The sequence below is a fragment of the Corvus moneduloides genome, chromosome 7, assembly GCF_009650955.1.
Source record: "Corvus moneduloides isolate bCorMon1 chromosome 7, bCorMon1.pri, whole genome shotgun sequence".
NCBI lineage: Eukaryota > Metazoa > Chordata > Aves > Passeriformes > Corvidae > Corvus > Corvus moneduloides.
Genome location: NC_045482.1, coordinates 28,193,362 through 28,217,530, shown reverse-complemented (window position 1 = coordinate 28,217,530; position 24,169 = coordinate 28,193,362). Strand labels below are relative to the sequence as shown.

General features: G+C 41.8%; 1 protein-coding gene across 3 annotated transcripts; it reads left to right on the top strand.

The window, feature by feature from the left end:
- Nucleotides 1-129: 129 nt before the first annotated feature.
- Nucleotides 130-23,365, top strand: IQCB1 (IQ motif containing B1). 3 transcript variants are annotated; one of them, XM_032114997.1, is made up of 15 exons: nucleotides 130-280; nucleotides 599-834; nucleotides 1,634-1,796; nucleotides 3,439-3,568; nucleotides 6,203-6,296; nucleotides 7,343-7,442; nucleotides 7,824-7,996; nucleotides 10,497-10,609; nucleotides 11,676-11,785; nucleotides 16,547-16,689; nucleotides 17,107-17,255; nucleotides 17,719-17,847; nucleotides 18,228-18,384; nucleotides 19,463-19,692; nucleotides 20,673-23,365. In XM_032114997.1, the coding sequence occupies exons 2-14, from the start codon at nucleotides 741-743 to the stop codon at nucleotides 19,690-19,692; spliced, it is 1,785 nt and encodes a 594-aa protein (XP_031970888.1). In that variant the 5' UTR covers nucleotides 130-280; nucleotides 599-740; the 3' UTR covers nucleotides 20,673-23,365. The 3 variants fall into 3 exon arrangements, with proteins under 3 accessions (XP_031970888.1, XP_031970887.1, XP_031970886.1); XM_032114996.1 differs by lacking the exon at nucleotides 20,673-23,365 and adding an exon at nucleotides 19,973-20,260; XM_032114995.1 differs by lacking the exon at nucleotides 20,673-23,365 and having other exon boundaries at nucleotides 130-451; nucleotides 19,463-20,260.
- Nucleotides 23,366-24,169: the final 804 nt, after the last annotated feature.

Genomic DNA, 24,169 nt, shown 5'->3' with positions numbered 1-24,169 from the left:
CTGCGACCCGCAGAGCCCCGCCCCCGCCGGGCTGGATTGGGCAGGGAGCGCGTCCCTCTCCGCGTTTCCACCAGCGGGGGCGTCGGAGGCGCCGGCCCGCGCGCGGATATGCAAATGACACCCTCCTCCCTTAGGGGAGAGTGCTGGTTGGCGGAGAGAGGCCGCGACCACGCAGCTGTGAGGGGAGGGGGGCGTGGGGGAGTTGTCGCGTTGGAGACGGCGGGTTCGGCGTTCCAATCCCCCCGCCCTCCCCCCGCAGTCGGGGAGCCCCCGCGCGGCGGTGAGAGGGGTCGGGGGTGCGTGTGGGTCCCCTCAGAGCTCCCCGAGGGGGCCCCGCGGCCTGGGGGCTTTGCGGCACCGGCGCCGCCGCTCCCGGGGACAGTAGGGGCACCGGGGTGACGCCGGCAGGAGAGGGCACCACTCCCTCTGCCCTTTCCCCGGCTCTGGTGAGGTGAGGCCGCTCCCGCTGCCCGCCCCGTGGGGCCGCGCTCAGGCTGCCCGGCCGGAGGTGCTCCCTGCCGGCAGAGCCGGTCTGGCTGCCCGCGGCCGCGGGAGGGAGCCCGAATGGGGCTCCCTCCATGTTTGTTTCTTTTCTCAGGGGGAGTCCTGCGGCCCGAGGCTTCTAGCTGGTGGTGCAGGAGCTGGAGGTGGGATGGAGTAGTGGCGTGAGGACCCCGCGCCTTAACATAAAAAGGAAAGAGGCTGGAATCGATGGTGGTGTGCGCCTCTGGCTGTTCCCTATGGCAGCCACGGACCCCCAGGTCCTGGCCTTGGCTGCTGAGATCACTGAGAGCAGAGAACAGGACATCCCCCTGCTGCTGCTGAAGTTAAAGGGTAATTAATACCGTTCCTAAAAGAAAAGGATGAGCTAGTGAACTATGGACAGTCCTCCCATCTGCTTCCTTAAATACAGAAGGTTTTTCTGAAACTCTGTAAGGAAGGTTGATACGGCAGCTTTTCCTGAGTGGCATTTGGCTTGGCAACAATAAGGAGGAGGAGCTGGGGAGCAAATGGACAGAAGTTTTATCTGCCTTTCAGCTGTCGCCCTGATAAAGTAGGCCTTTTCCCTGCTGCTACGGGCAGGGGTCTTACACTTGGTCAAACAATTTCTCCCAGTACTTTTTGGACAGAGAGCCAGGGTGGTTGTCAGTATTCAGTTTTTAAATCTTAACACAGAAACAAGATCATGAGCTCCTGTGTGATTTCCCTGTCTTCTGCTATACAGCCACTGCTCATAGGAACAGTTGAAACAAGTCAGGTCCTGTTCTAAATTGGGATTTAATTATAAGGAAGCTATATGTTTCCCAGTGGTTGTGATTTTATCTAGCCTAGGAAATCCATACAAATGGTCCATATCCCAGGTAATGTATGTTTTGCTACTAAATACGTAGAGAGAAAATGGAAGGCTAAGTTTAGCTATCCTTCCCAATTGTCATATAATCTTACAAATGAGTTGTACCTGCAGCAGCAAAGATTGCTGACAAAATATTTTATGCTGTTGTTAGCACTTTTACAATTACTTTAATCCTGGCTCTGTGTACATATACTCTTCTGACATTTTAGAAAAAGAAAAAAATCTTGCACATCAGAGTCTTATGTTCCTCTTTGTCTCTCTCCTGCTTTCTTCCCACAGGTATTTTAAGTAGTTCTTCCTTAGGATGTGAAGAATCAAATAAAATTAAGCAAGATATATACGATTATGGTCTTACTCAGTACTGCTTGCTGGTCCTTAAGCGAGACCACTCTCAGCTGTGTGGAGCCTGGGCTACTGCTGCCCAGCTAGCAGAGATACTAAGGTAAAAAAAGAAAAGCTGAGAAGTTTTCCTCTAGTTTTCTTTCTGTCCTTTCATCTTGCTCTTTCTCTTTTCAAGCTGTAATACTTTGGCTCCCATCCAGAGCAAGGCTTGTTGTTTAGGAAAGGCCAGGGTTAAAGTGCGGGGAGCAGTCAAGAGCAGAGGGGTCAGGCATAGCCTAATTGGTCCTGTTTAATTCATTTGCATTGTGTTTCATTGAGCTGGGGGAACTGTATGGTGGGAACAGGGTTTATGTTGGCTTTACCTTCTTTTGTGGACAGTACTCACCAGTGCAACAGTTCTTACCCAGTAATTATGTAATTCTGAATTGTAGTTATTTAAAAAGGTTTGTTTGCTTAGATTTCATCTTGAAAAGTCTTCAGCCTGATTGACTCACTGCTCAGCTTGACTGTATTTAAATATTTATTTAATATACCCATTTTAAGTATTTACATTTTTAAATATAATAGATGACACAGTTCATACAGATTAGATAACCTGATGCAGTGAAATTGTGAGAATGGCATTGTAAATAAGAGAACTTTAAACTCAACCCCCCAGTGAGCCAATCTCTATTTTAAATGTCAGGAAAAAGAATACATTTAAAATTTTCCTCAAGTTGTATTTAGTTTTGGCTTAACTAGGGAGCAAAATTCTAAGGCATGAAGTAATTATGTGACCATATCTTATTTATGCCATATCTGCAGTATGAAGTTTTAATGCAAGGAATTTTAGTAAGGGATGCAAGAGTTATCACCAGAGTAGTGTGATACTTAAATCATCCCTTATAAGCTGTTTCAGTTGCAGAGAATACTGAAATTTATTTTAGCTGTAAAAATGTCCTTTTGTAACTAGATGAATCTCAGCTTCATGCCTAGAATTTGTTTTCCAAGGGCTTTGGTAGACATCTTTATGTGTGTGCTTTCCCAAAAAGCTAACATAGCCTAGATAAGATATCAGAATGCAAAATTCATAAAAAGTCAGGAAGACTCTTTTGTTGCACTGATATCAGTGCCGAGTGCAGAATTGAAACAACTTACCAGTTGTAAAACATGCAGTTTCTTGTAAAAAGTCTTCCAGAAACAACCGACGTGTTGTGGTGAGTAAAATAAGAGAGCTGAGATCTGAGGAACTGATTTCTAGCCCACATGTCTTCCCCAGTTAGAGAAAAGTTGTAGGCAGGCTCGCTGAAGGTTTTGTGGTATATTTTTTTATACATATTTTCACTGCCTGATGTGCACTCTCTTCATCATCAGGCTTCCTTTATAATTTTCTTTTCTACCTTTCTATTTTGCCTTTTTTTTTTGCTTCTTTATGACCATCAGAGCCCTTCCCTAGAATATGGAACAAGCCTGAACAGATTCTTTGAAGCTGAAGGAGAAAGTGCCTTGGATATGTTTTTAACTGAGAGATGCCGTAATAAGTAGTAATATGGTCTCCAACCTGCAAGTGATTCCTCCTCCTTGGAGGCAGCCACCTTGGAGCCAGTCACAGCAGTGAGCTGCTGTTCAGGGGGGAATTATCCCATGGCACTGAAGCATTTCTTTGATGATGTGACATTCATTCAAAGTTGTTCAAACAGTCCTTTGACTATTCAGATTGATTTTTTTTTCTTTTTTCTTTTTTTTTTTTTCCTCCTCTGCAGTCATTGTTGTGTAGGGCTAGAGGTGAAAGAAGATCCTGAGGAATTTTACAAGAAGTTTCTTCCTTCAGCTATAGACAGCCTGCTGGTTTTGGGAAAACGCTTGCAAGCACGATTTATCCGAGCAATCAAGGTATTTAAGTTTCATAGTTAAAGGAGCAGAGAATGCCTGCTAACTTTCTGAGGTCACATATTGGATAAGTAGGATGTTATTCTAGGGACATGGTATTAGGAAACTTTATTTTCCAGAAATTGCAGTAGTTTTTCTTATGCCTTGGAGCTCTGAAGCTGAAATCTGTCATTGTGCAGCATTTGCTCCGTGACTTGTGCAAAGCCACTCTGTTACCATAGGCCTGTTTAGATAGTTTGGCTACTACTTTTCACAAGTTTTAAAGGTAGAGGGAAGAAGTGCAATTACAAGAAGGATTGAAGAATTAGAGCAGTATGAGATGGGGAAAAAAAAGTCCTACAAAAGGCAGCATCCCAGTCATGGTAGTGTCTCAACTTTGCATACCATTAGTTCAGCCTTTGTAATAACTTAGTTCCCACTGATTTTGTTCAGCTTTACAAAAAATGGTTTAGGAAGTATTAAGATTTTAAATCAGATTTGCTGAAGTTTATTTTGTCATTCAATTTCTGCTGCATAATTGGCAAAAAAATACCAAGAATGCTCACTGCTTCTGAACTTGCACATGGAGAATACCAAAGGCAGACTTCATTAATTTATAGATTTAAGCACTTTCTCAAATTTCCCTCCTTTTTTGCGGTGAAGAAGGGTTTTGCCTGGCTAGGTTCCCTCATGCTTCTGAAGCATTGCAAGTTCTAGAATCAGAAGGAAAAAAAACCCCAACAAACAAAAACCCATGGGTAATTTAAATAACCAACTTCATGGATTCTGACAGTTTCTTTTAATATCCCCATTTCCCCATATTATCTCATTTCTTGGCCCGCTGGCTTCTTGCTCTTAGTCAAAGTTTTCCTACAAAGTATTGTGATAGACACCACAAGCAATAAATTCTCAGAAAGCACCAGTGCAATGACATGGTTTCTGTTAGTCCAGTACTTGAGAAGTGCATATAGTGCTTAAGGAGGAAGCTTCCTAAATGACATCCCAGGAGACTCTTATCCACAATATGTAATTTCCCCTATACTTTCTTATTATGTCTCAGCCTACATGCTACTTGAGTCAGGCTTGTGGGCAAAGATTTCTTTTGAATGCAAATCCAGTCTACGTTATAATTAGTACTTTGGCTTTTAAACTTCGTGGTCTCAGAGGTGACTGGGCACCCAGACTTGGTGCTTGCTCAGTGGAATTTTGGAAATCCCACTCTACCAGTGGAGATTTGAAGTTTATTCTGCTCTCTTTTGCTTTTTGTACAAGTCTTTGAAGTCAAGGGAAGTACTGAAATAGCTTTCAGAAACTCACATGTTGCCAAAACACAGAGCAGATAATATCACAGCTGAACTTATTAGTGTTATTTTGTATCTCTCCTTGTCAGTATGGACGAAATACAAAGTTAAACCTTGACTGAGGACTGGGGCTCCAGCAGGGATCTAGGAATAAGCTTCCCAGGGTTTCATTTGTGGAGGCTCAGTTAAGGCTTAATATAAGGCCATGTGCTTTGTAACAGCATTTGTCAGCACTGTGGTACTGTCAAACGCCCCTTTGCTTTTCCACACACCAGGATTTCAGATTTCCAGTAGCCTGTGGCTCACACTTGGAATAAAGACTGGAATGTGCATCTGTATGTGCATTCACATGTTAAAACCTGAATTCCTGCTGGTCATAGGGGAGCACTGGAGCACCTCTGCAGTGAAGAAAGGCTGAGAGAGATGGGGTTGTTCAGTGTGAAGAAGAGAAGCCTCTGAGGAGAACTTATGTCACCTCCCAGTACCTAAAGGGGCTACAAGAAAGCTGGAGAGGGACTTTTTACAAGGGCATGTAGTGACGGGAGAAGGGGTGATGGCTTTACACTGAAAGAGGGAGGTTTAAATCAGATATTGGGAAGAAATTCTGTGCTGTCAGGGTGGTAAAACACTGGGACAGGTTGCCTAGAGAAGCTGTGGATGCTCCACCCACAGAAGTGTTCAAGGCTTGGCTTGAGCAACCTGGTCTAGTGGAAGGTGTCCCAGCCCATGGGGCTGGAGCGAGATGGGCTTTAAGGTCCTTTCCCACCCTACCATTCTATGATTGATTCTGTGTTTTTTTCCAGTCCAGTGTTATCACAAGCAAGCACATAACGTAGTCTGTTTGGCAAATAGATCAAATTTCAGCTAAATAGTGGTTTGGTATTTGCTCCCAGACCTCCAACTAGGAGGTGCTGCTGAAGCTTCACCATATCAATTTTCAGGAATCTTTTTCATTTTGACTTCGTTAAAGTAATATATTTCCCACTTAGTCCATTCAATCTGTGATGCATATTTGCTGAGCCATTATTTGTCTTCTTATCCCTCCTATGCCATCAAATATTTTTAAGGAGTAAATGAAGCTTTCTCTCTCCTTGTTGTGATTTTTTTTTTTTCCCAAATGGATGCCTTTTTTTTTTCAGTATATTCAGATCTTCTTGATTGATCTCTGACCTTAAAGATCTCACAAGCTGGGTTGTTTTTTTTTTTTCACTAGTTCCTACAGTTTAACCAACCTCATTTGGAAATTTGGTGGTTTGGTCTCCAGATTCCTGAGGCATACAAACTTTCCCATGACATCAAGCTGAAGTCCTTAGTGAAGATACATACACGTGTTTTTACCTACTTCTCTTTTGTTTAGGATAAGGAAAAACAAGACTTTTTACACTGGTTCCAAATAGTAACTGATGCCATCTGCTGGCTGTTCGGTGGGCATATTCAACTAGCAGCATGTGGTAAGGGAAATGTCAACCCACAGAACACCTGAACATTTATTTATGGCAGCTACAAGTACCAAGAATCACTCTTAAGCTAATCTCCACCTAGTCTTCTAAATTGGAGTAGATGGTAAATCAGTCTCTCTAAGTAGTTAGCTCAACAGCAATATCTAAAATGGTAAACATCCTCTAAAGGGAAATACTCAAGAGCTCCCCTTCTAGTCTTTCAGAGACAAATATTTAAAGTGTCATCCTGTAATTTCCCTTTGTAAGTCTATACCTTTTAAAAATAGTTTTGGGGTTTTTTTCCAGTAAGGGACAGTTGATCTTTTCCTGTGTGTGATTAAAATATGCAGAAATTTGACCAGAGTACATTTCTGGGCCTGACGAGTAGATAGAGTTGGAGACAGATTTCTGAAAATTTCGCCATGATGGGAAAGTTTACAAATATCTAGCAAACTTAACTATGTATTTCTAACCAAAATAAGCTTTCATTTAAACTGATGTTAATCACACTGATTTTGAAAAACAGAATTTGGTTTTGTTTCTAGTATTGAACAAAAACCTAAGCATCATAAGATGTGTAACTAAAACCACACATGGTCAAAAAATTACTGAATATGTAGCTAGAGATACACTAGGATAAAAAAGATGGTGCTTTAATGACATCAGTGGACTTGAATTAAATAACCTGGGGTAACAAACTGCCAAGGTGGAGGTCCGTAACCTTTTTGGATATTGTTGCCTCAGTGTTAATTCCACTGTTGTTGTAAAAAAAGGGTACTAGTGTAACATGAAGGGGTTTAAAGCTTTCATTCCATTGCATCAGTGTCTGAGGGATGTCCAAAGGCAGAAAAAACAGGGTTCAGCATGTTTTTTGGATGTTGAAGTAGTTATCTCAGTAAGTTTCAGTGTAAGAATTATAAATGAAGGAATTTGTTCCAGAAACCGTGTCTGGTTTTACTTGCTATGGCTTATGACAAACTTAATTTTTTTTATGGTATTTTCAAGTCTGGTTGTAATTGCATGATTTCTTGTTTGCTTGGTTTTGGTTTTTTTTTCAGTACTGCAAAATGATCGCTTCCCACAGTTGTTAATAACAGATGATGTTGAAACAGGAATTATAATGATGTCTGTGTTACACAATATTTTGAGGATCAATAGGTTAGTTGTTTTCATATCATTATTTTTCTTGATAATAAATATAAAAGGTAGTTCATTACTGCTTGGTAAAATAATTTTTTTTCATATACAAGCATTGTTCTGTTTTATTGTTTGGGGTTTTTTTCTTTCCTCTAGTCTTTGTTGTAGAAATTGAAAACATTAAAGAGCTAGGTTTTTAGTGTTCTTAAATGGAGGAAGTGGTAATTGGCTGATTGAAACAGTAGTACTGCCTGGATTAGATTCCTGCTCCAGCTAGCTGGGCATCTTGGCTTGCTGTATATAGCCTGACATAGCTAAAAATAAGTCACTGTTAAAAAGCTCATGTTTTTTAGTGAACACTTCTGTCCCCCTCCTCTTTTTTTTCCTTTCTTATTTTTAAAGTTCTGTCTTGCTTCAAGTTGAAGAAGAGACCCTTCACTCTGTTTTGGATGAACTTGTTTACAAGCTTTCCTCTACCACCAATCCTGCTGTAGGAAGTGCTGCCACAAAACTGCTGTTGTTGGTGGCAAAACTTTGCAAACAGCTTGTGCAGTTACTCACAGCTCGCTACAAAGGTTTGTAAACATGCATGGGACCAATCACTGAGCCTCTTCTTACATTCCCCGTGAAAATAAAAAGACAGGTTTCCCATTGTGGTTCAATAACTCTCCAGTACAGGTGGAAACTACAGTGCTGTGTTGCTTTGGTTTTTTTTTTTCCTTCTATTCATTTTCATTGCAGTTTAAGGTACCACTCCCCTTTTTGTTTCCTAGATTTATTTTCTTCTGCATATTGAGGACTCTGCATGTGGCAGCTTGTCTTTTAAAGCTGTTGTTTGTCACTTCCAACCTGATGGGCTTTACTTCTTTCTGTTTCCCTGTGCAGGTTGGTTATTGAGGAATCCGCTGGCAGGGTGCCTGTACTGCCACAGTCAGAGAGCCCTGTGTCACATCTGCCACAGTGCTAAGGCTCCCTAATCCAGAATATGAAAGTTTTACTTAGATAAAGTAAACCTTTTGACCCTGGCTGCTGCAGTGACTGCTCATCTGATAAGGGGCTGTTTAGTTATCCAGGAGCTGTCTTTTGATATCCAAGTAATTGGAATGAACTCTTTCGAAGAATTCATGAAATGAGTTTATCATTTTGTCTTGATGCCTTCAGATGATGAGGCTGAGTATGTGTATAATTTGTTCCATGTTTTTCATTCTTTAATCAGGTGCCCCATTTAATGCTTCTGTCTCTAGCCTAGCAGAGAGCTCCAGGAAACCCCTTTGTACACTATCATGCCCATGGAGACTAGGGAAGAGGCATAATGTTTGCCAGGTCTTTTATATTCTGGATGTTATTGTTGGTCAAAACTACTTGTGAGCAGCCTCAGTCCGTTAAAGACCAGGACATTAAGATGAGGGAGTGCTAGGCAAAAATGCCCAATTCCCCTTTTTTGCATTTGTGCTGACTACTTATTATACAGTACCAGCCAGATAAATTTCTGGACCAGGTGAACAGCTTTGCCACCCTTTTGCCTACAGAACTGAGAGGAGGGATTCCTTATAGTATGGAATTAAGAATAGTGTGCCTAAGGCTGGTATCACATTGTAGATTCTTGGGAAGCTGCTGTGATGGTCTGATCATCCCAGCTGTAGAATGCTGGTTTGTCTAAAGAGGTGCAAATCTCCATCAAAGGATGCTTTATTTTGCTCTAGAATCACAGTATGCCACAGTCGTTTAGAAACTCTTCATCTGTCTCCTGTACGTTTCATCTTTCCACTAAGAAAAGAAAAAGAAATTACTTTTTTACTCTAGTTTTTTTTTAAGTTAGAATCCTTGTTAGTTTTAACTCAGGCTTTGGAATCCTTTAGAGATTTTGAGGAATAAAAGCAACAAAGAAAGCATTACAGCCTTTCTACCATCTGGCCATTGAAGTCCCTTGGCTTCACAGTGGCTCAGAGCTGTCAGCAGTGTGAGGTGCTTTGGTGTGACCTTTGCCAGTGGAGGCAGCCTGCCAGAGGTGAGGGCATCTCCAAGACCAGCACAGTCAGGTTTCCAGGAGGGCCTGGCCTTTTGTCCGCATGGGTTGACACATCTGTGAGACACATTTGAGGTATTCCCTGTCAGTAGCCAAAAGGTGCATATGGCTGTGTAGTCTGTACAGAGACTGGCAAATGGTTGTGTCAGACCCGTAGCACTTCTCTTGTGTAGCTTAGCTCCCTGCTTTTGCAGGGCTCAGGCAGCCTTGGGCACTCACTGACTCCATTTACACTCCTGCCTGTCTCTCTCCTGAAGTGTTTAACTGTCGTTGTCTTTCCAAAATGGTGCACATGGTGCCACAGAGGTGCCATTTCTGTGTGCTCCAGATCCTGTAAGTACATGTGAGTGTTGGAGTTGCCCAGTGTATGAATATGCTTATGGACAATGGTTTGAAGATGGAAAAGTTACTTGAATCTGCAGTTCAGAAGGCGAACACGTGCCTACTTCCTGCCCTCCTTCCTCTTCCCTCCAACTCTCTGCAGAGCCCTTAGGCTCTGGGATTTGTCTGATACAAATATTTTAGCACATGTGTGTGTTGTGGGGGAGTACAAGTGTGCTTTTTAGCTACTGCAGACCCAAAAAGCTGTTTTGTCTCATGGATTGGATGCACTCAGAGTTAAACTATGCTGTACAGATAAGACATCAAACAATTCCAGTTAGAAATAAATAAAATATATAATGAAAAATATGAGAAGAGTGTTAGTAACACCCAGCACTTGTGTGGTGCTTTGAATTCTTTTTATTACCTTAAAATGACTTACTGATAAGACACTGAAAGTACATTGGCAATTTGACTGCCAGTGGTATAGACATAATACTGCCTTGGACATACAAAATCACTTGATAATACTTCTCTGTGATAGTTGGAGCATCAGATATTCTTTGATAAGATTATGCATTGACACTTAAAAGATGGCTCATGCTGTTCAGCTCTCATGCTCCTTTGCACATAGAATCACATTTGATTTGTTGACTTGCAGTTTGTTACTTTAAAAGCCTGAAAAGAAAAATTCACCTTAGTGAACTAGCTACTTCTCTTTTTCTTAGGATTAAAAGGGCTTTTAAGTAAACAGTGGACTGGCAAAGGATTTGACAGGGAGCTCAATCAACTCTTGGACCTACTATATTTGGAACAATCCAATGGGAAAGGAGAAATGCAGGTGAAGTTTAATGAGACTTTCAGATGTGAAATCCTATTTACATGTGATTTGTGTATGTTTAGAATGGATTTACTATATCACTTTGTAGACACTTTTTAAAACTTGTGTTATTATTTCACTATGTTAATTTTTTAATTACCTTTTAAAATTTATTTTATTGTGTTTTTTTTAAAACATCAAGAAATTGCCCAGTCATTAAGATATGGGACTGTGACTCAAGAGACTGACTTTCTGTGCAGATTCACCATAGATTTCAATATAACAATGGGGCAAAATAATTTATTTTTTTGCTAACTGTAAAATTAAAATAACTGCATCTGCTTTTCTGACATCAGTGTTATAAATTTAGATCTCTGAATTCTAGGCAGCATTTACATAGAGCTAAGTCATATGCAGAAAATGTGCAGTAAGAACACCACCTGGACTATGTTCCCAATAAGAGACAATGTGTGTTTCATGATCATCTTAAAAAAATTTTACATGCAGGTTTCTCAGAGACAATACTTTAAAGAAAATCAGAGTTATGTTTGCTGAGACCTGCTTTCATCTCCAACAGAGCAGGGTGTTTTGTGTTAGTTTGTTTGTGAGGTTTTTTTAAATCCATTTAAGAATGGAATTGATTTTTTTTTCATGTTTGCATTTCAGTGACTTCTGATCATACTGCAAATGTAACATTTTTCCTGCTGCTCTTTCTCCAAACTTGTCTTTCTGTCCTCTCTAGTGTAGGTGTTTTGATTGAATCACCATCTGAAATATCAAGTGCTTCATGTGTTTTAAATACAAATTTCTAATATTGATTATATATATGGGGGTTTTGTGTGTATGTGCTGTAGATTCATTTGTTTACCACAGAGAGCATCAATACAGGTGATCAGATTAGCTGCTTTTGGGGCAAGTATGGAGTTCATGATAATAACTGTCTTGTAAGACTTTAAATTCCCCAATTTGATGCATTTTAAAACTGATGGGGTTTGGCCAAATGTTGAGATTGTCCAATTATGCAAGCCATAATAAAGTGTTTTCATATGCTTAGAAAATATTCTAACAACTGCTTTATTAACTTCAGAAGCAGCATCAAGCAGCTTGTATAATCCAGGCTGCGTGGCGGGGATTTCAGACAAGGAAAAGGCTGAAAAAGCTACCCCAAGCAGTGATCACTTTACAGAGAAGCTTCAGGTAAACAGCATGGCTTTGTGAAAAACGGTAAAGAATAGAATCTAGTAAGAAGGTTTGGGTTGGGCTGGGTTTTCTCAAGTTACAAAGGGGCAGGAAAAATTCAGGTCATCTAATTCAATGTCCTGTTTGAAGTAGGCCCAGCCTCAAAATGGGATCTGGATGCTCAGGGTCACATCCTGTTTTGGTGGTCTCCAAGGATGGAGATCCTACCATCTCACTTGATCCCTTTCTTTGTGCTAGGTGATTTGCCTTGGGAAGAATTCTTCCATTACAGGCAGTGGGAATTTCCTTGTTGCACTCTTTATCACTGCCTCTTGTCTTTATTCTGAGCACCCCCATGAGTCTAGCTGTGTCTGGTCTATAATACTTCTTTAGGTAGTGAGAGACAGATTTGCCTTCTTTTAGGCTAAACACACCTAGTCTGTCCTTATATATCCTATGTTCTATGGCCCTAATTGTCTCTGTTTGGACAGTGTCTATCCCTCCCATTTGTCAGTATTGGGCTTCCATTGGGGGGCCCAGTAGAGTGTGACCAATGCTCCAGGTTTGGCAAGTAAAGCCAAATAATCTTCCCATTAAGCTGTAGCCTTTGTTCCTGCAAGGGCTCACTACTGGCTCATGTCCAGCCTGTTCCCCCTTTGCAGTGGAGTTGCTGTCTGGGTAGTTGGTGCCCAGCCTGTGCTGGTTCATGAGATTATTTTGTACCAGGTGTAGAATTTCCCATTTGAACTTCATGTGGCTTTTATTGAAGCATTTTCTGTGTTTGTGGAGGTTTCTCTGAGTGTCAGCCCTGCCCTGCATGGGAGACTGTGATGACAGCCTTGGTAAAGTCAAGGAAAATGACATCCACTGCTTTCCCCTCATCCACAGAGCCAGTCATCACAGAATGCAATTCAGCTGGTCAAATCTGTTTTGCCTGTGATAAGTCTATGCTGGCTGTTCCCATTCACTTTCCTGTCCTTCCTGGATATAGCTTCCCTGAGAACTTGTTCCCATGTCCCAGGCCCTAAGTTTGGGCTGACCAAATGTTCCTTCGTTGAAGATGCCTTTTTCCAGTCAGCTGTTATTTCTCAAACATAAAGGTAATGTAATGCCAATACGAGCTTTTTCACTGCAGATTTTTTTAGCAGAAACATCCAAACAATGTGCTTTTTCAGCAGTACCAAGCTGCCACTTCTGGTGCCAAAAGCTCCAACTGTCCCTTTCCCAGCCGCCAGACTTCTCCATGGAAAAAACTTACTTTTGTGATGCTTTCATGTTTTCTGTGTAAAAATTTGTGGCATATGGAAAACTGAAAGTGTGGCATACTGTGGCATGGGATCGCACTAAATAGCACTAGAAGATGATATACTGGTGGTAGGACAGTTAACTGATTCACAGTTAACTTGACACAAAATTGTAAATTATATTGAAGCTATCCTGGAGCTTCCACATGCCAGAGTGCTGCAGAAACCAAGGCCCATAGTGCTTGCTCAGTGTTGTGCTTTCAAGACCTTGTTCTTCATTAATTTTTTAAATCTTTGGCTCTCAGAAGTAGAGTCACTTCAGTGACCTAGAAATAGTATCCTCTGCCTTGGAGCAGCACAAAAGAAGGAAGCTATGTAACTAATGCTTGTCTCACTTGAATCAGATTTCAGCAGTAATGTTAGCACCTGTTAGGCTAGCTCTTTTGAGAAATTTAGTGTGAATCTAATGTAGGTTAAGGAATCTAAATCAAGTGCAGACTCCACAGCAGGTTTTTCAAACTTTTTTTGCATGTTGATCATTACTGTGTCAAAAGTAGATCTTAGAAATCATTGTCAAATTACATTGCATTGTGACCAAAGTAAGACAAAGCAAACATTTATGCTTTATTGTCTAGACTGGCCTTAAGAGGTTATTGGACTATCTAAGGTGTAATCTTTAAATTCTGAAAGGTTTGCAGCGGCAAAGCAGTGTGTCTGTTGAGGGCTACTGATCACCACACTTTTGTGCTGCAGTCAGGCATCCTTGTCACTCCTTTGTACTCCTTGAAGTAAATATTCCTTATACACTTGAAGCCAATATTCCTTCCCTCATCAGGCACCTTGCAAGCCTGCAAGCCAAACTCATAACCCAAAAAATTTGGATGATGGGCTCAGACATAACATGGAAAAGCAGCAGTGAAAGGGTGGTGTGACTATCAGCAGCCACCAAGCTACTTGACTCCCTTGTGTCGTATTTTCAATATTGTAAGCATTAGTGTGTGCCTTTTAAGTAGTTCTTCAGTCATTTGAATGGACTTTTGAAAGTGTTTGTTTAATATTGAGAGGAATGGAAACTTACAGTGTTCATGGCTCACTCAGTGCCAGTGTACTGAGCAAATACAGTAACTGTCCAGTGCCAGTATTGGTTTTCTTCTAGGTCAAAACATTACACTGAAAAATAGTGTTTGGAATATTGTAAACATGAGTTTTTAAGAGGACTTTTTAACTTTTAGCAGTCAGGTTCTGGTTATGTTCACAGATTTATTTTAGAATAAGTGTGGTTAAATAGTGCTGAGACTGAAACTCCAAACTTTGCTCACCTGCAGCTGCAGAGGAAGATCTTAAACTCTGCAAGTTATAAACTTTTAAACTGTGGTTTCAGAAATATCTCCTCAGTGAATGTTAAAGCCTGCAGTCTCTCCTTGAAGCTAGTTCACTGTTACATAGCTAATTGTAGGATATTTAAAATGGCAATAATTTTTATTAATAATGCATCAAAAATGAAACCATTTTACATTTCTAAAGAGATGACCAGAGGGAGGCTGCTCTGTGCCATGAACTGCTGAAGGAAGCTTAGATCTTACTCTGTGTGTGTTTTACTTTAGCTCAGAGGCAGTTCCCTGTCACGGTGTGGTCTCGTGCAAACAAATACATCTATCATTAGGAGAAACAGAGGATGAAGACCATGTGTTCTGCAGACTACATAGGAAAGAATCAGTATCAAAGAATCATTTAAATACCTGACAGACACTCTTGGTTTCACAGATGTGCATCTGAGAAGTTCATGAAACATTTCTGTAGTTTTCAACGTAGTGAAGCTGATTAAAAATTGATGGGCAAAATATTAATAGTTTTATCAAGAAAATGACACCAGAAGTCCTGTTTGGTCCTGTGACTTCATTCTCCTAACAAATATAATATTTGGATTAAAATATTAATTACCTGAATTAAAATTGTAAAAATTTACAGCTCTAATTTGCAGAAATGTGTGGGCTGAAAACCTTTAATTTCCTTGAAATCATTCTGATATAATCACATGTATCATGATCTGTCTCTGTAGGTAGGTGTATGGGCACACCTCAAGTCTGCATTACAGTTGTAAAAGGATTATGTTCTGTCGGATTGTGGTGTAGGCTTTTTTGTCTGTTAGGGTCAGATCTTTAAATCCAGAGCATCTCTTTTACGCAACATCTTTCATCCCAATCTCTCTCCAACCAGTTAAAAAGACTGAAGAGAAATTATGGTTGGTGGAAAAATTATAGCTCAATTTATACTAGTGATGGGAAACACACAAATAGTTCAGTAGTACTGTGAGTCTAAAGGCATGTACCATGCAGCAATAGCAAAATTGCTGGACATTAGTTCTAGTCTCTGGACATTTTCCTCCTCTAGCATCCCTTATAAGTCTGCTCTGTCCATTGGTTTTCTTTCCTAGTGCTTAAAGCACTTCTTTCATTGTCCCCAGAAAAGTGCTAGAGGAGAGCAGGATGCAGGGCTGTGGGCCCAGTGGGACTACTCAGGTCCTAAGTGGGGAAGTGATTTTGCTGCAATAGGAACAGAGAAGTCCCATTGTTACCTTGTTGTGTGGTAAAGTTGTACATTCTCAGGCCTTAACCTGCTAATGGGGTTGGGTCCATGGGGATGAGAAGGGCAGTGAAGGGAGGGAGAGTCTTAGCTCACACCTCCTCATACTTCACTGAGAGCATGGCCAAGTGATCTCACAAATTACTAGTATTGATACGTAAGTATGTAAAGTATTTCTATGTTAGACTCTACATAGATATGTTGCTATGTATATAACTGATGTACATGTTGTTATTAGCTTAAACACGCCAGGGCCAGTTGCAGAGGTTTTCAATTGTCTCATCTGTGAAACATCTGCTGCGGCTTTTTGAGTGCAGAGCAGGGCAACATCCTAACATCAAATCTAGAACAGATCAGGAGGAATTTGCAGAAAAATTCTTTCATAGTGTTCTCTTAACAAAGCTGATGGAGCAAATCTGTCAGTCTGTATTTCCTGGAGAAAAAAAATCCCTCCAAAATTAAGAAGTGAGGTTTGGCAGCCAAAATTCTGATCTAGTTTTGCAGTCACTACAGAAATAATGATATGTATTATGGGAAGCAGGTGCCATGCATGCTGATGGATGGACTGGAAAAGGTGCATGCTGGAGCAGATGGCTAATGTTGCTTTACCTCTGCCCCAGATGATGGACTCAAAATTTTTGTTCCAGTTCATTCTGGCTGTGAATGTCCCATCATTCCCTTCAGGGTTTTTGGAACTTTATCCTAAGTAAAGATTTATACTTTGATTTCATAGAGTGGTTCAGAGTTTTTCATGGCTATAGATAGCGTGGTAATTTGTTAGTTTGCAGGAGACTTCTCATTGCTTGGTGTCATTCTGCAGCCAACAGCTGGCATAGCAGAGTGTTTTGTGGATTTTCTTTCTTGATGCTGGACCACTTAACACAAATATAAAGAGAGATACTTTAAAGAAATGTACAGCTTAAGGTAATTGTTAATGATTTTTGTATTGCAGAGCTAAACGGGAACAGGAGCTGCAGCATTTAACAAAACAGAAGGAAGATGAAGCTCTAAAACTGCAAATGCAACTTCAGAGACAGAGGGCCATGAGACTCTTCCATGAACGACAGCTGGCCTTACTGGAAGTTGTCCATGCCAGTATGATTGATATTAAACTATAGCAGAAGATTAAACTGTAGGGGACTCCTTAGGAACAATTTCCCCAAATCTATTTCCTAATCTTGCATGTCTGTTTGCACTGTAGTCTTACTGTCTCTTCTCCTGACCCAGTTATCTGAAAGAGAATGTGCTAATTCCCCCAGGGCTCGGTAACTACTGATCAAGATCTGCTGCCTTCAAAATGGTGCAGGGGAAAGGGAGAGCCAGTTTTCTTGTGTTACAAAGCTCCATTGTAGCTATGATCTGCAAGACTTGGCCAACAGCTGGCAGACCTTGGGGGCTTTTAACTGAGAGCACCCAAGTTTTTTGGTACTATCTAGTTTGATGATTAACGATCTTAATTGTTAAGAGAACCCAACCTACAGTCTTGTAACTGCGTTTTTGTTGCCTTTGTAGGTCAGGTGAATAAATACATGGAGGAAATGGAGGAGAAATCAGCATTAACTATCCAGAGATTCTGGCGAGGGTATAGAGCAAGAAGAATTTTTCATCAGCAGAAGCAATCTCTTAAGGAGTATAAGGCAGCTGTCATCATTCAGAGAGCTGTAAGTATTTATACTTTGTTCTAACAGTAGCTAGGACTGAGCAGATTATTGTGAAGCCTCATAAAACCCTGTTCATTCTCTTACTGTCAATGTAGCCATAATTTATTAAAAAATTACTCAAGGGGTGATAGTCTAGAGCCACAAGTTGCTTTAAAGGGTTAAACCTTCTATGGGCTATAAAGCCTAATACAGTCATGAACTAAAATATAAAAGCTGCTTCTTTGAAACCCAGGCTTGGAATGTCACCATACTACAAATGAGTCAGTAACTTACTACGAGTGTTGTTACTTATTATTTAGTGTTCATGCTGACCTTGTGAGTTGTCTTTTCAGCATCATAGCTGCATTTAGGCTCTAGCAGATGCAGTACTAAAACACTTTTCTTTTGCTGATCAATTACAAACAAAGCAGGAAGACAAACCTTCTCTCTGTGATTGTCATATTCTCATATGTTCCTTACAAAGGCTTGTAAATTCTTGGAGAAACGAAGAAGGAGGAGACCTCTCTCTCCTTGGAAAGAGCCCAAGGGACTGACTGATGAGCAGAGAGTAGCTTTGCAGCAGAAGGTGGATGACTACATCAAATTGCATCCGGTCTGTTTCTTAGTCATTTCGTAATTTGCATTAATGATGCAACATAAAATACTGTAGGGATGAAATATATTCAGCTTCATAAATTCTGATCAAGATAATCCATTTGAGGTATGTATGTATTAACCCTGCTTGTTTGACAGCAAGACGCTAGAATATTGGGGATTTTAACCATTAATCTAATAAAAAGTGTGAAAGCAAACTGTAATTGGAAAATTTATATACATGATGATGGATAACTTTGGAGAGAGTTGCAGAGGAAGCAAAATTATGAAGTTAACAATTAAGAACAGCATTTGCCTTCCTTGTTTTGGCATTATTCTTCCCCCAAAAGTTTTAAAATAACTAGCTCCTAATGGTAACAAACTGTTACTTTCCTCCAGGCTTCCCAAATGTCAGAAGAAATGAGTAAAGAATTGCATATGCAGGCTCAGGCAAAGCTGGCACAGTTCCTGTTGAGGAGCAGGCTGGATCAGAGAGCAGCGCAGCGGAGAGAGGCTTTACTGGCTCAGGTCAACACCGACGTGGAGCTGCTAATGAGTATGTGACTGCTCTGATCATGGCTTTGATTACCATTTGGATTAAACCAATTTAGAGGGAAAATTAGAGTGAGCAGTGGTAAAGCCTCATTTCAAAACTGAAATATCTTTCTTCATTTGCCATATGCCTTATCTTGAGATTCAGACTTTATTAGAGATTATCCAAGTGCTGCTGTAGGTTAAGTATACACACCTGTTTTTCAAGGAGCATCTTACTCTTCTTCTGAAAGTGTCTCTCTGATATGTTCACAAGAAAAGCAATGGCACTGTAACAGACATTAGAATTTCTTCAAAGGGGGTCTCACACAACATATTCACCCACATTTTTTTGCTTTGGTTTGTTTTCTTGTGTTGTAAGTAAGCTGCTGGTTAAAGCACTCTCACCCCTTCCAGATAAAGAGGGAAATCTTTGAGCTGTGAATTCCATGTTTTCATTTTATCTGGCCTGGCTTTAGGTGAAACAGAATTCCCTAGTGTGCTGTCTTAATCCCAGACAAGTGGCTGCGTGAAAGAATGAGAGTAGCAAACTGCAGCCACCAGAGAGCACCCAAGCCGGGCAGAATTCAGCAAGTTACTGAATTCCATTATTTAGTCTGTCACGTGCTGTGTCACTGCAGCTCATCACTCCCTGAGCAGGCAAATCAACAACGCACTCTTACACTGTGCTGGGTCCCCCAAGCAAGGAATTCACAGTGCTCCTGCTCCGGAGCAGTGGGAACACCATGCTGATGTCACCCTGTACCAGGAACACTGATCCAGCAGTAGTGACCAGGACATTCTCTGAGGTTATACTTCCACAGGAAGTCATTTTGGTGGATGCCACCACTGCACCTGAAAGAAGTAGTCCATCTTTCCCCTTTCTTCTTTCTGCCCAATGTATTATGTATTTATTTTTATTTGGATTGCCTCTCCAATCAGATTTATGATTTATCATGTAGTCATAAAATTGCGATGCCCGCACAGGGAAAGGAGTGACCTAGGACAGTGGGAAGTGGGAGGGTAGTACTCCTTTTTTTTTTTTGTAAATACTCATAAAACCACAAACGAAATACAGAAAACTCTCCTCCTTGTTCTTGCAGATGCTCCAGGTTTAGCAGAGACCACAGAAAAAGATCTTGGTGCCTTTATGAGTCGATCAATCCCTGTAGCTACCAAGGCAAGACAAACCCACAACACTATGCTGAAATACACTCGTTGGCCATGGTGGAAGAAGCTTGGGGATGAGTTTATGGAGGATGATGTAATTCCTGACGATGCCATAAACACAGAACTGGAAACTCTCTTTATTGGAGGAAGGAAATCCTTTTAGGTAACAAGCAGATGAATTTCATATTCAACCAGACTCGTATCTAGCACTATGCACTCACTTGTGTATGCTTTTATAGAAGGAAAACATTTGAAAAAGACCAAAGCCTTATTTTAGTGGATTTTACTTAGTAAGAATCCCTTCTTGTACATCAACAGTTGGGTCCTATTGATTGTGCTGTTGCAAATAGGATTTAAATACTGTATTTGTAAATGAGGGTATTTTGTAATTTGTATCACCTTAAAAGTAAGTTCATAACCTTTGGTTTTTCGGTTATTCACAGTGGGATGCATAAAGAATCAGGCCATTGTAAAAGCCTGGGATTTTAGAGGAAAACATTTTATTGGGTGATATGCTTTGAAATAGAGATGGATCCAGAACAAACCAAGACACCAGTAAGAAATCAAGCAAGCATGAGGGAGGCTGGATGCTTTCTTTGTATTCTGCCTCCCAGAATAGCTGTGTCGCCGTTGTACCGGGGATGGTGAGAAAAACAGCACAGAATTCAAGTCCAGGATAAATGGCCGATTTATTAATGAATTAAATCTGTCTTTTATAACTTGGCTTGCAATAGAGGAATGATATGATTGGTCCATTGATCAACTACCTACCAGAGTGATTGGCTGAATGGTATAACACCCATTTCCAAAATATTTTTCCCAGTATACCAAAACACTTCTGCACCTGTGAGATAGTTTACAAAATCTCAAACTGTTTCCCAGCTAGTCTGCGCGAGAAAGGAGACTTTCACAGGCAGCTGTAGAAAGCTAGAAAATTTCTCTGCTACTTTTTTAGTATCCACATAGCTGTCCTTGCTTCCCCCCTCCGTAGGTTTCCTTTTATTTAACTTTGTCCAGGAGCTCTTTATTCATCTATGAAGGCTTCCTGGTGTCTTTGCCCACTTCCTTTTTATTGTTATGCATTGCTCCTGAGCTTGGAAAAGGTGATTCTTGAATATTAACCAGCTTTCTTGGGCCCTCCAGGGCTTTGTCCCGGGGTACTCCACCAAGCAGGTCCTGAAGAAGCCAGTCTGCTCTCCTGAAGTCCAGGGCAGTGAGCTTGCTGCGCACCCTCCTTGCCATCCTTGAACTCCACCATTCCATGGTTACTGCAGCCAAGGCTGCCCTTGAGCTTTGCATTCCCCACCAGCCCCTCCCTGTGGATGAGGACATGGTCCAGCATTTCACCTCTCCTAGTTGGTTCCTCTAGGTCTTGGAGAAGGAAGTAATCAGCAGTGCATTCTGGGAACCTCCTGGACTGCCTGTCCCCTCTGTGTTGTCCCTCTAACGGTATTGGGGTGGTTGAAGTCCCCCATGAGGACCAGGACTTGTGAACATGATGCTGTTTCTATCTGTTTGTAGAGGACTTTATATCAGCTCAATCTTCCTGTTTGGGCAGTCTGAAGCAGACCCCTACTATAATGTCACTAGTCCCTACCTTCCCTTTAATCCTGACCCATAAACTTCAGCCGGTGTGACCATCTGGACCATCAGCTCTGTCTTTTTAAACCAAGCAGAAGTTGCTTAATCCAGAAAGATCTCCAGCGCAGGGCCTCTGCAGTCACTGTGACCTGGAGGACAGTAAACACTAGTCAAGAGCTGGATGGTGCTGCCTAGTGATGTGTCTGGAAGAAGAATTTGAGGCTCTGCTAGTGCCATAGCTACCTGTGCTATTTTTCAGGTGAAAGACCAGAGTCTCAAAAATTAGATCATGCCTCACTGCAGAGGAGGAAAAAGTGCAGTGGTTTCTGCTGGTTGTATGTGGGCAGCAGTATTGGTTCAGCATGTTTGTTTTCCATTCTCTCTGGAAGGCTTTGAGTTTTAATTTTAGTGGAGATGAATGGAAAACAAATAAATAGAAACAGTGGGCAGAAGACCAAGCCCATTCAGATGCAGCTGATACATGGAAATTAATAACTGGATGGCTGCCAGGAGGAAGAGCTGTGCTCTATGTTAATTTTTTTTAACAGAGTTGTGGTTTGGAATGCACTGAATTGGCTCACAATTCCTTTCTTGGACAGTTAACTGGTGGAACAATCCATTAAGTATTTGCTAGGGCACTTGCAGGTGTCTGTTGAGTTACATATTATTCTGCACAGCTCTGTTGGGCATTTGAGTCATGTCCATAACAAGACAAGTGCCCTACAAGTACAAGAGCAGAGGGTCTGGGGGCAGTAACCAAGTGCTCCATGGGATGGAAGCTATCCCTCAGCAGCCAAGCTCTGGCACTGGAAATGGCCCAACACCTCTGGATGAACTGCAGCAAGCCAGCTTTTCCCTCCTGAATACCTGAGTCCTCTGTGCACATCATTGTCCCCTCAGCTGTGCAGCCACTGGCCCAAACGATTTTGATGCAGACGCCTCTTCTCTTATATTTATTCCTAGTCACACTTATTCTAACAGCTCCTTAGTGCAGGAAGATGGTCACAAAAGGGCTTTGCTGAATCTATCTTATATAAACAGCTGACCCCCATGGCCAGTGTTAAATACCAAGTGAATTAGAGAGCCATCCTCCCAAAAAGCCATTTATTGTAATGGCCTCTGCCACTCACTGCCAGTGGAGTGGATAATGAACTCCCCCTTTGGAATATGCAAATTGCTAAGTCATGGGGATTTTCAAGTGAACAGAGAGCTTAGTGGAAGATGCTGTCTTGCTGGAGGAACTCAAGTTGCTGGTCCAGCAGCACAAATTCCTCTGCTCCACCACAGCCCTGATAAAAATGCTTTGTTTTACTTTGTGCTTGTCACCAGGAAATCACAGTCAGCTGCATTTTACAGACCAGGAAACCTGAGGCAAGAGAGCCATGAGGGAATATGCCTATGGCGATATATAGCTGTATAACCTGTCACCTGTTCCTGTTACTGTCCCAGGAAGAGCGAGCCAGAAAGGGGTCACATGATGGGGTGGAGCTGGGAGATGTTCTTGGATGCCAGTTGCTGTGGCCAGTTTGGAGCCTGGGCCCAGTAAAAGAGATTCCCAGCCTCCTCTGTAGCCCACCTTTGCTCACAGTGGGAGGGATTTGGCATAGCTTGACTCATCCTCTTTTCAAGTCTTCCTGCACCATGGGCAGGACATGTTGCTGGCATTTTATTTCACTGCAGCTCCTTCTGGAATAAAATACTCCTGCCTGAATAATGGGCACAGATACAGACATCTGAACAGAAGTCACCTCCAGCTTGCTACCAAGTGCACAGTCCTGTCTGGGTTATACAATTACCCAAAACAAGACTGTAGGAGAGGTCGTGAGCTGTGATGGTCCAGTCCTACTCCTGCTTTCCTGTTTGCCACAGACCACAGGCATGCCCAGAAAGCCTGGAGCTGTTACTTGGTCATAAACCTACAGCATGGGTAGTCCAGCCAGGCAGGAAAAAGGGGCAGAGTTTGGTTGTATCCAGCAGGTCTCGGCTGTGCCCCTTTGGGTAGCAAGCAGGCTTGACCTGGCAGGCTGAAGGCAGACCTTGCTCAGCAAGAGGAATTTTAGGGGTGCTCTCCACACTGGTGGAGTGCCACGCCTGGGGGGGTACCCGCGATGACGAGAGGGGCAGAGGTGGAGCCCGAGCTGCGAAGGCAGTGGCACTCAGGTCGTTAAATATTGACGCTGTCTAAGCTGGCCTGTGGGGGCGATTGAGCTGAATTGCAGGTTTCTGTTGCTGTGATAAATTGGACCAATTTGTCATGTGGTTTTGTTTCTTCCCTCCCTTAAGTAATGCCATACAGGAGCATTATTGCTATGGCTTTAGCAGCAGCAAACAATCTGGAAAACAAAATCCTCTGGTGGATATGGATAAAATGGAAGCAATGGCAACTGTTCTTCTGCCAAAGGCACCACCAAAGTCATGGAGCTGGAAGAAGGCAACAAAAAGAGCAAAACAAACAAACAAACCATTACTCAGCCCTTTCAGAGACAGAGACAAAGCAGTGTCCTCTGCTGGCTCCTGCAATTGAGGAAAATTCCTGTTTATGCAGACAGATATTTTTTTTTTAGCTTTAGCTATAACTGGACTCTGCAAACAACAGGATGTTCATTTCCAGCAGAGACTCAGGCATACACTCGAGACTGTGCTGCTAAGTCCAAGGGCGTCTCCTGGCCTTTCAGACTGGCTGTAACAGGAGCTCTGAACTGAGGATAAGAGATAACCCCGATGCTATTTCACCCCTCGCCTCTGAGTCTTGTACTGCCCATTTCCATGGGAGCAGAATCTGGTACAAACATCTGCTCTCCACTGCAGAGTATCACATATATTGAGTACAAGGAGAAACAAAAGCTTTCTCCTAGTAGCAGAACCAGGGCTATTTATAAATTAGCATGCATCAGAAAAGGAGGCAGCTCATTGCAGGGGAAGCTGCAAATACCATCACAGTAGTCTCCAAGTTCTCCTTATCATCCTTCTTTACAGCACAGTAACACTAGGTCATCCCCCGGGCATCCTTGTCTCCAGTGAGAAACCCTTTAATAACGAGATTGTTTACTGCATGAGCA

What these genes read in the sequence shown, in the direction of transcription:
- IQCB1 (XM_032114997.1), top strand. Translation starts at nt 741, where the DNA reads ATGGCAGCCACGGACCCCCAGGTCCTGGCCTTGGCTGCTGAGATCACT. An exon ending in ACTCACAGCTCGCTACAAAG is followed by an intron (nt 7,997 to 10,496) that starts GTTTGTAAACAT and finishes TCTTTTTCTTAG; the next exon opens with GATTAAAAGGGCTTTTAAGT. An exon ending in ACTACATCAAATTGCATCCG is followed by an intron (nt 17,848 to 18,227) that starts GTCTGTTTCTTA and finishes ACTTTCCTCCAG; the next exon opens with GCTTCCCAAATGTCAGAAGA.